The sequence below is a fragment of the Narcine bancroftii genome, chromosome 3, assembly GCF_036971445.1.
Source record: "Narcine bancroftii isolate sNarBan1 chromosome 3, sNarBan1.hap1, whole genome shotgun sequence".
NCBI lineage: Eukaryota > Metazoa > Chordata > Chondrichthyes > Torpediniformes > Narcinidae > Narcine > Narcine bancroftii.
Genome location: NC_091471.1, coordinates 134,535,491 through 134,547,999, shown reverse-complemented (window position 1 = coordinate 134,547,999; position 12,509 = coordinate 134,535,491). Strand labels below are relative to the sequence as shown.

The following is a 12,509-nucleotide window of genomic DNA, read 5'->3' as shown; positions in this document are numbered from 1 at the left end:
AAGGTGTTAGGCAAGGACTGTAACTGTGTGGACAAAACTGCTGCGGAGATCACAAATGATCTCGTCCGGGATTCCTATGTGGCCGGGCTCCGATCGAACGAAGTGAGGCTGCGCTTGCTTGAACAAGGGGAAGAAAAACTAGAGGACGTGGCCCGGATTGCAATCACAATGGAGGATGCAGCCTTAAAATCCAATGAGTTCTCTAGGGACTGGACCCCACGTTCTGATGTGAGTAGAGTGCCCTTCTACCCTACCACCCCCAGAGATACTGACGGCCTGTCGGCTGCTGCTACACTGTCCCCTGCGAACCCAAAATGTTATTTCTGCGGGAGGGACAAGCACAGCAGGTCCCAGTGCCCAGCAAGAAAAGCCAGGTGCCAGAAGTGCCTTAAAAACGGCCACTTTGCTGCAGTCTGTAGATCTAAAATGGCCGCTGGCAAACACAATGCCTCGTGTGAAGCCCAACCGCCACTATCCCATTCAAACTCTTCTTCCCCAGAGCTCTTGTCCAATGAGAGCGAGGGCTCCCCTGCATGGCAACACCTGACGTCATGGAGACGCCGAACCCGGAAGGGGCAGCCCACCCTCGCAACCATGGCGTTGGCCCGCCTCTCACCCCTGTGCGGAACACTTGACCCGGCCTCAGTCCCGACTGTGGCAACCGCTGCTGCTGCCGCCGCCACAGCCACCCCCGTGGCCAACGCTACTGCTGCTGCTGCCCGCTCCCCCTCTGCCGCTGCCAACGCCACCGCCGATGTGGCCACCACGACCGACTGGGGACCCGCTGCGGCCAACCAGGTACTCACCCTAGCGTCCATCACTGACGACCGCCGGCGCCCGACTGCCGCGACCGACGACCTACCCACTGCCAACTGCGAGCAACTACAAACCCCACTACTTACCTTTCATCCGCCGACGCCGCCACAACAGCACTTCCAGGAGGTCCCCCAACCTGCTCTTCCAGCGCTGACTACGTCTATGACGTCATCCCGTTGCGTGACGTCATCACGCGGATCTCCCTTGTCAACTGGATCAGTGGCTGCTTCTATAACACTAAACCAGCAATGCTCTCATCCCCTCACTAAAGCAATGGAACTGATTAAAGTGCATGGACACTACACCAATTGCTTATTTGACTCTGGGTCAACTGACAGTTTTATCCAGCCAGATCTGGCCCTCCGTTGGGGACTTGACATTATCCCCACTACCCAGAGGATCTCATTAGCAACGAGGTCGCACTCGACTGGGATAAAGGAGTATTGCATCGCCACGCTGGAAGTACAGGGTGTAACGGTCACCCACTTCAAATTATTCGTCCTTCCCCAATTGTGCGCCCCAGTGTTGCTGGGATTAGACATTCAGTGTCAGTTCCGAACAGTGTCCCTACACTTTGGGGGACCCCACGCCCCCCTCTCAGTCTGCCATCGCCCCACCCCTGAAGCACCCGAGCAACCCGCCCCCATGCCCCGGGGCCAATTCTGCAGCCTTTCCACACTCCGGATTGCCTCCGCCAGCACTCTTCGCAAACCTCACCCCTGGCTGGAAGCCTGTGTCCACCAAAAGTCGGCAATATAGTCACGAAAACAGGCAATTCATTAGGAGTGAGGTGCATAGATTGGTGGATGAGGGCATCATCGAACCCAGTTCAAGTCCCTGGAGAGCCCAGGTGGTGGATGTCAAGAACGGGGAAAAGCTATGGATGGTGGTCGACTATAGCCAGACCATTAACCGCTTCACACTCCTGGATGCGTACCCCCTGCCACGCATCACGGATGTGGTGAACCAGATCGCCCAATACTGCATATTCTCCACCATTGACCTACGTTCGGCCTAACACCAGCTCACGATCCACTGTGAGGACTGACCATTCACGGCCTTCAAAGCGAATGGGCGGCTGTATCAATTTCTCAGGGTACCATTTGGGGTCACGAATGGTGTCGCGGTCTTCCAGTGGGAAATGGACCGGATGGTGGACCAGAACGGGCTAACTGCTACCTTCCTCTATCTGGACAATATCACCATCTGTGGCCACGACACGCAGGACCATGATGTCAACCTAGACAAATTTTTTCAAACTGCCCGTTGGCTGAACCTGACTTACAATTTGGACAAGTGTGTCTTCCGGACCACACGACTCGTGATTCTAGGTTGCATGGTGGGGAACGGGGTAGTGATGCCAGATCCTGACTGCATGTGTCCCCTAATGGACTCTTTCCCCCCACCCCCCCCCCCCCCCCCCCCATACCCAGAAAGTGCTCAAACGTTGCCTGGGCCTTTTCTCGTATTACGCCCAATGGGTTCCACACTACGCCGACAAGGCGCGTCCTCTTATCAAGACCACCTCCTTTCCCCTCTCGACCGAAGCCGGCTTTCGATCGAATCAAATCTGACATCGCCGCTGCGACGCTGCAGGTCGGTTCATTCCGGACTGGTCGGCCACCTGTGAAGAGCTCCTGTCGTTTGCTAATAAAAGCCTTGGTTTGGATCAACAAGTCTTTGATTCTTTCGACGAGCTCTACACCACCAAAGGAGAAGACACACTGGTTTGGGTGTACACTAAATCCCTGGTGCACACATGGGTTTCTCGAACATAAAGCGCATGTGGCAAGGGATCAAGATAATAATGGATCACGAGTCAACCTTGTGAATTAAGGACAATGACGCCACTTCTGGATAGACTAAACATTTTTTATGCATGGTTTGATGAGTAGAACAGGATGACGCCAAATAAAGATCCATGTCTCCCTGATAAACTAAGCCTCTTGGATAGCTGTGGTTTAAGTGAGGAGAACTCTATCCAAGATGAACCTACACAAGCTGGTGGGACATACTGAAGGACTGCGCAGACCAATTGATGGAGGACTTCACGGGCATCTTCAACATCTCACTGAGTCCATTGTTCCTGTAGGGTTCAAGACCTCTACCATCACGGTACCCAAGAGGGTGACGATAACAGGCCTCAATTGCCTCCGCCTTATGGCACTGATCTCTACCATTATGAAATGCTTTGAGCATCTGTTGATGGAATGCATCAAAACGTACCTCCCAGATATGCTGGATCCATTTCAATTCGCCTATGGAGGAAACCATTCCACAGATGATGCTGTAGCTTTGTCCATTTACTCAGTCCTGATCCACCTGGAAAATGACGCCTTATACACCAGGTTGCTGTTCATTAACTTCGACTTGGCATTTAATACATTAGTTTCCCAGAGGAAGGTGGAGAAGCTGTTCATACTGGAACTGAACACCCCACTCTGTAACTGGATCCTGGACTTCCAAATGGTCTTTCTGGGTCTGTAGCACAGTGTTGAGCCCTGCTGCACCTCAGGGCTGTGTGCTCAGCCCACTTACTAGTCACTCTACTGACCCACGACTGCATCACCAGATGAGCTCCAATAGGGTTATCAGGTTTGCCGATGACACAACACTAGTTGGCCTCATCAGCATCAACGATGAGTCACACTATAGAGAAGAGGTGGAAAATCTCGTAAAATGGTGCGAGAGTAATAACCTGAGTTGCAATGTGGACAAAATGAAGTAGATAATTGTGGATTTCAGGAGAACCATGATCAACCACCTTCTTCTACACATCAATGACTGTAGTAGAGAGAGTGGAGAGCAGCAAGTTCATTGGAGTTAACTAAACTAGTGACCTATCATGGAGATTCAACATCTCCTCACTTGTCAGGAAGGTGTAACAGCACTTCCTTTTTTTTTTGAATATTTTATTTATTAATCATAATGCATATATTGAAACATAAAATTAACGAATAGAACTTAAAAACAATTTAAAAAAATACATACATGATATTTCAATAAACTAACACCCCACCTCCCCTCCCTAACCCACCCACCCAACCGCACCCCCCCCCACCCACTAACCTACCCCAAAGAAAAGAGGAAAGAAAGAAAAAGAAGAGGAGATCAACTATAACAACAAAATTCATCAATTAATTACCATGGATTGGAGGAACACCACTACTGTGTGGCCGGGGTTCAAAAACTCAAACACATATAATCCAAATAAGGGCTCCAAGTTTTACGATTAAAAAAAATTATCACACAAAATACATGCTATCTTCTTCAATGGAATACAAGACTTCAATTTTGTATGCCATCTCTGAATACTCAAATCAGTTTCATTTTTCCAAGCAATTGCCAAACATTTTCTAGCCACAGCTAATGCCAATCACAAAAATGCAATTTGAAATCTATTTAATCTTAATTCTAAACTCAATCTCTTTAATATTAGCTAACAAAAATATTAGAGGATCTAATGAAAATTTCACTTTCTAAATAACTTCTTAAAAATTCCTTAAGTCTATTCCAAAAATGTTTTACTGTTTCACATAGCCAAGTAGAATGTAAAAAGGAACCTACGTCCTTATGACACCTAAAATATAAATCTGAAGAAATAAAATTGTATCTCCTTAATTTTTCTGGAGTTAAATATAATTGAAGAAAATTCTAATGAACCATTCATGGAGATTGGAGCTACCTTACATTTATAATTTTAGCCATAAATTCATCCTGAGGAATAAGTATACCTAAATCTTTTTTCCCATTTCAATCTAGATTTAAACCCAACTTAGGCATTTTATTCTGTAATAAAGCATACATCTCAGTTATAAATCCCTTCTTACCACCATCACTAAGTAAAATTTAAAACTTAGACCATTTAGGTAACTGTAAAGTATGTCCAAAATTATACAACAATAAAACTTTAATTTGATAATAAGAAAAAAAAAGTATTTGAAGATGTATCATATTTCTCTTTCATTCTTTGAAAAGAAATAAAAAGTCCCGTTTGATTCATAACTTCAAAAGCTGATTATTAAGTGTAAAAGGGAAAAGCTTGTTTTTATACAGAGGAGTTTTGCCTGAAATCTTACTTTGAGTACCTACAAATTCATTTTTTTATACCATAAATCCATTAAATGTTTAAAAACCAGTAAATTGTAACTACACAATAACTTGGGATTCCATCTAGAAATAAACTGATCCATCCTCTTCTCACCAATTTGAGATAATTCAATATTGGCCCATATCAAAGGTTTATCCATTTCAAACATCCTATTAATAAATTTCAATTGCGTCACATCATAATAAGCATTTAAATCCTTTAAAAAATTTTGAGGACTCTTACAAGGAATACATTGAAATAAATACTGAATTGGAGGAAAAATGTTCATTTTAATACTATTAACTCTTCCTATTAATGTAATGGTAAATCTTTCCATCAATTCAAATCTGTTTAATTTTACACCATAATGGTAAATAATTTTATTCATATAAATAACTAATTACCATCTACCTTAACACCTAATTACTTAATCTGATCCGACCATTTGAATTTCACAATATGCTTACAAGAAGAGTAATCCATTTCAGCCAATGACATAACCTCACTCTTCTCCCAATTGATTTTATAATCTGATATCTCACCATACTGTTCTAATCTATCATGTAAACACTTCAAAGAATTCTGAGGTTCTGTTAAATATATCATAAACACTTCAAAGAATTCTGAGGTTCTGTTAAATATATCATAAACACTTCAAAGAATTCTGAGGTTCTGTTAAATATATCAAAACGTCATCTGCAAATAAATTTATTTTAAATTCATCAGCTTTCACCTTAATACCTTTAATATTACTATCTGTCTAATCATCTGAGCCAAAGGTTCCATAACTAATGCAAATAGAGCTGGTGACAGCCTTGTCTAGTCAATCTGGTCAATGCAAAAGGTAAATTAATTCCATTTGTTACAACTCTAGCAGTAGGACTTCTATTTAAGGCCTTAATCTAACCAATAAAAATTGGGCCAAACAAATTTCTCTAAAACTTTAAATAAATAAAAAAACTCCACTCAACTTTATCAAAGGCCTTTTCTGCATCCAATAAAATGCATTGGTAGGTTGAATCCCTCCCGAGAAATATTAGTCAAAGAAATCAACTTCACAATATTTATGTGTCAAATAATGATTTTTAATAAAACCCACCTGATCTAAATGAATTAAATCTGGTAAATATTTAGCCAATCTATTAGCTAGAACCTTCATTACAACTTTATAATCAACATTCAGTAATGAAATTGGTGCATAAGACCCAGCTTTCAATGCATCCCTATCTTAAGAATAACTAATAATTGCTTGAGAAAAAGAATCCAGAAAAGAATGAACCCCCGTTGCCTGTTTCAACAATGGAATTAATAAGTCCTGAAATTTTTTTTAATAAAATTCAGAAGTAAAACCATCGTTCCTTGGAGACTTCCCATTTGGCATGGATCGAAGTTTAGCAGCAAAAGGAGTATCCAAATCTTTAACATCCTTATCACCCAAAAAAGGTAAATCCAGATCAGGTAAAAAAAAATATTAAATTTTAACCTCATCCTCCACTACTTCAGAGGTATATAATTTTTCATAAAATTTTCTTAAAATGTTATTAATCTCCTGAGGTTTATATGTAATCATTGAATCATCCCTAACAGTATTTATTGTTCTTAAGACTTGTTCGGTTTTTAACTACCAAGCTAAAACTTTGAGCTCTTTCTCCAATTCATAATACCTTTGTCTAGTTCTCTGTAATAACTTCTCAAATTTAGGTTTGTAATGAATTATATTGTAATTTCATATTAAACAAATTTTCGTAACCTTCATTGAATCACATCTCTATCTCCTTCTCCAATTTAGTTACATCAACTACATGTTTCTTAATTTTAGCAGTAAAACTAATAATCTGTCCCCTCAAATATGCTTTTAAAGCAGCCCATAAAACAAATTTACTGTTAACTGAATCCATATTTATTTTTAAAAACAACTGTATTTGACCTCTTATAAAATTACAAAATTCTACATTTTTCAACAACAAAGAATTAAATCTCCATTGATATATTATCAATTCTCTCTGAACCTGTACATGTTATTAATAACAAAGAATGGTCAGACAAAATTCTACTCTTATATTCAGCCTTCAATACACAACCTTGTAATTGTGCTAATACCAAAACTAAATCTATTCTAGAATAAGAATCATGTCGAAATGAATAAAACTAAAAATCTTTCTCTTTAGGATTTAATCTCCTCCATATAGCTACTAAATTCATATCTTTCATTAATGCTATCAACTGTTTAGCCATTTTAGTCCTAACTACTGCTTTTGGAGAGTTATCTAGTAATGGATCCAAACAACAATTAAAATCACCTCCTACCATATTTTTTTTCATATGCTTGATTTAAATTAAGAAAAGAATCCAACATAAATTTCTCATCCTCTATATGAGGAGCATAAATATTCATTAAAGACCAAGATTCAGAAAAAAATACAATTAACAACTAAAAGTCTACCAACTGACTCAATAACTGATTCCAATTTAAAATATAACTTTTTTATTAATCAAAATAGCTACACCTCTTGCTTTCAAATTAAACAAAGACGCTATAGCTTGACCAACCCAATCTCTTTTTAATTTCTGATGTTCCCTCTCAGTCAAATATTTCTTGCAAAAAAGCAACATCAACCTTCCAAGTTTTCAATATACGCTAATACTCTTTTTCTCTTAATCGGATTATTAAGACTATTAACATTAAAAGTAGCAAAATTTAAATTAGCCATATTCCAATTCCTTTCAAAAACTACATCACTTCACATGATGGAATGCTTCTCCATGGCAACCACACAAAAAACCTATAAAATCTCAAAAGAAAAAAAAAAACCCCCAAAAATATTGTACTTTTACTGGACAATCCCTCAATTATCTGGGATTGTCCAGTGCCACAAAGTGGCTAACAACTTCAGAAGAGTCAGTAGTCAAACCTCACCCGAATAGAACAAAAAATTAATAATCAACAAGTCATTTCAAGTATGATATGCTTTCTCCAGATATCTATTGATCATCATCGATATCAATTTCAACCAACTACTGAGATTTCTTCTCTCACCCTCCATTCTTCTTCTCCTTCTGGACTGTTGCAGGGTGTTGAAAAAAAACTTTTCTGACTTTTCATCTATTTATTATCCGGTAAAGAATTAGCAAATGTGAGAGCTTCAGCATAATCACTAAAGAACTGAGATTGAAAGTCTCTATAAAAAAAACCTTAAGGACAGCAGGATACCAAAAAGCAAATTTATATCCTTTCTTCCACAAAACAGCTTTGGCAGAATTATATTCTTTACATCATTTAATAACAACTTGACTCAAATCAGCATAAAAGAAAATTCTATTATTCTTAACTACAAGGGGCCTTGATTACTTCTCACATTTTGAACTGCAACTCTTAAAATCAATTCTCTATCTTGGTAGCGTAAACATTTTATGCAGGGTAAAGCGTGGAACTTGACCTAAAAGAGGTTTCCTTCTTATTGCTCTATGAGCTCTATCCATTTCCAGACCATTTGGAAAGTATTCTTTCCTCAAAACTTCAGGAATCCACTTCTGGAAAAATTGAACCAGGTCTGGACCCTCAAAATCTTCCAGAAGACCAACAATCTTAACATTATTCCTTCGACTAACACGTCAATTTTCTTCAATAAATCATTTCTATGAATTTCCGAATGAATAAATCTTCCATCTGACCCATCTTTTCTTTGCATTGTTTCACATTATCCTTAGTCATGAAAATCTTCAAGTTTCTTGAATTTATCTTGTACTTTATCCACCAATTTTACACACTTTGCCACATTCATCTTAATAGATGATATCTCTCCTTTCTTATCAGTAAGTTGTTCCTTCATAGATGAAAAACCTTGACCCATCTGTCTTGCCAAATCTTCTATCCGTTTGGATCTATCAATTTGACTTGCTGGGTCTGAATAGTGAGGGTCAGATTTAAACTTCATTGAAACTGTTTAGATATGGGCCTACCTTAATATTACAGTTTTTTCCTCCTCCGTACCTGGATAAATATCTTCTTCCTCCAGTCCCCCTCCAATGTCGCCACCTTCCTCCTCCGTGGAGGCAGATGGCATTTCAGTCCAACTGTGGGTTCGGATCCCCCCTTATGTCAGTTCAGCATCTCTGGGCCAAGAGAAGTTGGGTCCTCCCACAGTTTGGGCCGAGCTCAGTATAGCATGCATGTGTGAAGTATCGTGCATGCGCAGTTACTCCTTATAATCTGGAGGAGGACATCTTCGGACTCTGGTGCCATCTTCTGTGGTGCTGCGTGGAGTTGACACTGGAGTCAAATGAGTCTTACCCAGGGACTGCCGTTGCAGTTTTGGGTGAGCAAGAATCGACTCTGCAGGCTCCATTTCAAAGGTAGGCCCAAGTTCTTCCATACATGATAACTGTTTAGAAGTTGTCTTTGTTTTTTTTTTTTACCTCTTGTGCTTTTGTTTTCTTTATAGTTGTTTTCCAGAGTATATTCAATATTTTCTAAAAAGTTATAAAAACTTTAAAAGTCAGGCTTTTAATAGTTCTACCGAGGGAGGTGTCTTTCCATGTCTTCTCCCTACGCCATCACGCCACGACCATTATGTCAACCTTCTATAGGAGATCTATAAAGAGCATCCTTGCCAGCTGCATCAGTGTGTGATAAGGTTGCTGCAGAGAAATGGATCTGAAGTCAATCCACAGGACCATAAGAGTGACAGAAAGAATCACTGGAGTCTTCTCCACTGCTTCCCCCCTCCCCTCCTGTTGGGGAAGAGATACAGGAGTAGTATCAGAGCCAGCACCACCAGGTGCTTGTGAGAATACTGAACGACCAAAGGAACTGTTCACACTAACATTCATGAAACAATGTTTATTTACTTAATCTGCATGAGTATTATTTGTAAGTGTGTTATATCTGGTTGTATGTCTGTGTGTTGCACCAAGGACCAGAGCACACTGTTGTCTGGTTGACTTGTACAATCAGATGACAATAAACTTGACTTGAAAGTCTGAATTGACATCTTTTGTAGTTCCTTGTTGCAAATGGAAAAATGTTCAGGGCAGCATGGTTGGTGTAGCCATTAGCACAGCACCATTACAGCACAGCAGTCAGGACTAGGGTTTGAATTCTGCGCTGTCTGAGAGGAGTTGGTACGTTCTCCCCATGTTATGCCGGTTTTTCCCTGGAGGCTTTGGTTTCCTCCCATCATTTGAAACGAACTGGGTTGAGATGGCCTGTTGCTGTATGTCGAAATTTAAATATTACTGAAATTTTCCTCACACTATTGCAGTGCATAACCATCTTGTCCTCCAAAAATCTGGTGGTAGTTTAATTGAGAAAAATTCTCTACCTCAAGGCTGGTTTACTGACCTTAATATGGATTTCACTTATCACTTGAGGACAAACACACATCGAGAGGACATTGGCATTTCCCCTGTTATAATTACCTTCGTTGTCATGGCTATCCCTCGTAGTTGAGGATGATGGCCTTTGTTCTGTTGATCCACAGAGCGAAGATGCCTGTACGTGTATTTGTGTAATGTGTATTGATGTTGCACTCCAAGAAACACAAGGTACTTCACAAATCAACTAATTCCATTGGAATGAAAACCATGATGATTGGAGCTAATGGATTTGTTGCAGTCTTTGTCCGTCTTCACAGCCATTGAGTTCAGAGTAACTGTCCACCTGTTCCACCATTGAGGACTTGGACTTTTCTTTGTCAGGGACTTCACCCATTACCTTACTGCCATGGGTGACCCTACTGGGGATATAGCTCCTGATGGCATCACTGTCAGAATCACAAGACCACACAAGCTTCTCAACCACAACAAGGTACAATGCATGGAGAAGTAATTACCGAAATAAAAACAGAAATGTCAGAGTAACTCAGCGGGTCTCACAGCATCCTTGGGAGATAAAAAAAAAATCTAAAAATTAATGTTTTGGGCCTGTTTCATCTCTCATCTAGCTCTGCCTCTCTTTCCTTTGCCCTGTCTCCTTTCTTCCAGCCCTGTGTTCACCTGATCATCTTTCCTCTCCTATCCATGTCTAATTATCACCTTTTGTCTATTAGTCTTTGCTGCACCTCTGCTCTTTCTTTCCTTGTCCCTATGTTTTTAATTCAGGTGCCTGCATTTTTTCTTTTTACGCACGCCTTGATGAAGGGCTCAGACCTGAAACGTTGCTTATATATCTTTATCTCCTATGGATGCTGCGAGATCTGGTGAGTTCCTCCAGCATCTTTGTTTTTTTTTAGTACAATCAAAGTACCTGCAGACTTTGATGTTTCACTTCATTACAATTGCCATGGCAATTTTGATTGAAATTTCAACAACGTTACCCATTACAAAAGTTCATCCACATCCTCCACCTTACCCACTCCTCTCAGTTAATAATTATAAAAAATAGCAATATATACAATATATGCTAATATTGAATATATAAATTTAGGCATTCTTTCTATCTTTTGAGGGGTTGGGGAGAAAATAGAAAAAATTTGTATTTTTTTGTTGCAAGCTATTATTTCATTGAATTAATGTTCTGTATTGATGCAAATGATAATTTTTAAAAAATTGTTTGATTTCTAACTTTATTTTCCATTTCTAGTGAAAGTCATTGCCTTGAAAGATTAGCTCTGATTCTCATATGATGCGTGACTGCTAATTTATTTCTAATATTTTGTTTTTAATTTCATATTTTGTACATGTGCATATGTTGTTGTAGTAAACATGTTTGAAATCAAAGGACAACGTTCCGACTGAAAATGTCACTTTCGAAGCAAATATTAACCATATACTATATTACATGATAAAAACAAAAGGGGTGGTGAACTCTGGAGTTGCTTCAGCTGGAACAGAGAAGATTAAGGGTAATTTTAAGATGTATTTTAAAATTTATGAAAAGTTTATATAGAATAAATAGGAAAGACTGTAGTGAATTGATAGTGAAGAATCTAGCAATTTAATACTAATATTGAGAATGAAGGTAAATTATCATAAATGCTGTTACAGAGTGATTGAATCATGGAATGCTTTGAGGTGAAGTGTATTTTAGGTACAAATTACTTTCAATGAAAAATGGATACCAACTTGAGAATTGAGAAAAACTTAGATTTTATGGAAGCCATAAAACTGTTATTATGGTTCCTGTAGTTTTCTATTGATTTAGCAAAGAGCCAATAGAGATATAATGAGTAGAATAATCTTCATTGTAATCCTTGAAGGTTCCACTAAAAAAATCTGATCAGAAGTGTTTAGTGCACAAATGCCCTTAACTGTTTAAAATAAATATAAATTTTTTTTTTAGGCTTCTAATTTTAGAAAAACTGTAGGATCCGCACAACGCAAAAAATCTGGGCCGAAACCTGAACTCACAGAAGAACAAAAGCAAGAAATTAGAGAAGCTTTTGATTTGTTTGACACTGATGGCACTGGAACTATTGATGTAAAAGAAATCAAGGTACTTTTAAATAATTCTAACACCAATGTAATGTTAAATTACATGCTTCAGTTTGCAGGTTTTAATTCTTAGAAGTAGGTAAAGATTCCATTATTGTCACGTAATATTACATTTAGGATGTAACATTAAATTCTTTAATTTTGTCTATCATAAAGAAGACAGAATTGGCAA

General features: G+C 39.2%; 1 protein-coding gene across 17 annotated transcripts in view; it reads left to right on the top strand.

Annotated features, from left to right (window-relative positions):
* Positions 1 to 12,509, top strand: part of LOC138757591 (uncharacterized) — a 62,250-nt gene that overhangs the window by 14,306 nt on the left and 35,435 nt on the right. For 13 of the 17 annotated variants that reach the window (XR_011353716.1, XM_069925206.1, XM_069925214.1 and 10 more), the window contains one exon: positions 12,186 to 12,338. Coding sequence is in view for 9 of the 17 variants with exons in the window: in XM_069925206.1 (XP_069781307.1) it covers positions 12,186 to 12,338 (153 nt within the window). In the remaining 8 variants the exon portion in view is untranslated. Of the gene's footprint in view, positions 1 to 11,603; positions 11,749 to 12,185; positions 12,339 to 12,509 lie in introns of all 17 variants that reach the window. The other 4 variants (XM_069925208.1, XM_069925209.1, XM_069925210.1 and 1 more) reach the window with 1 other exon arrangement.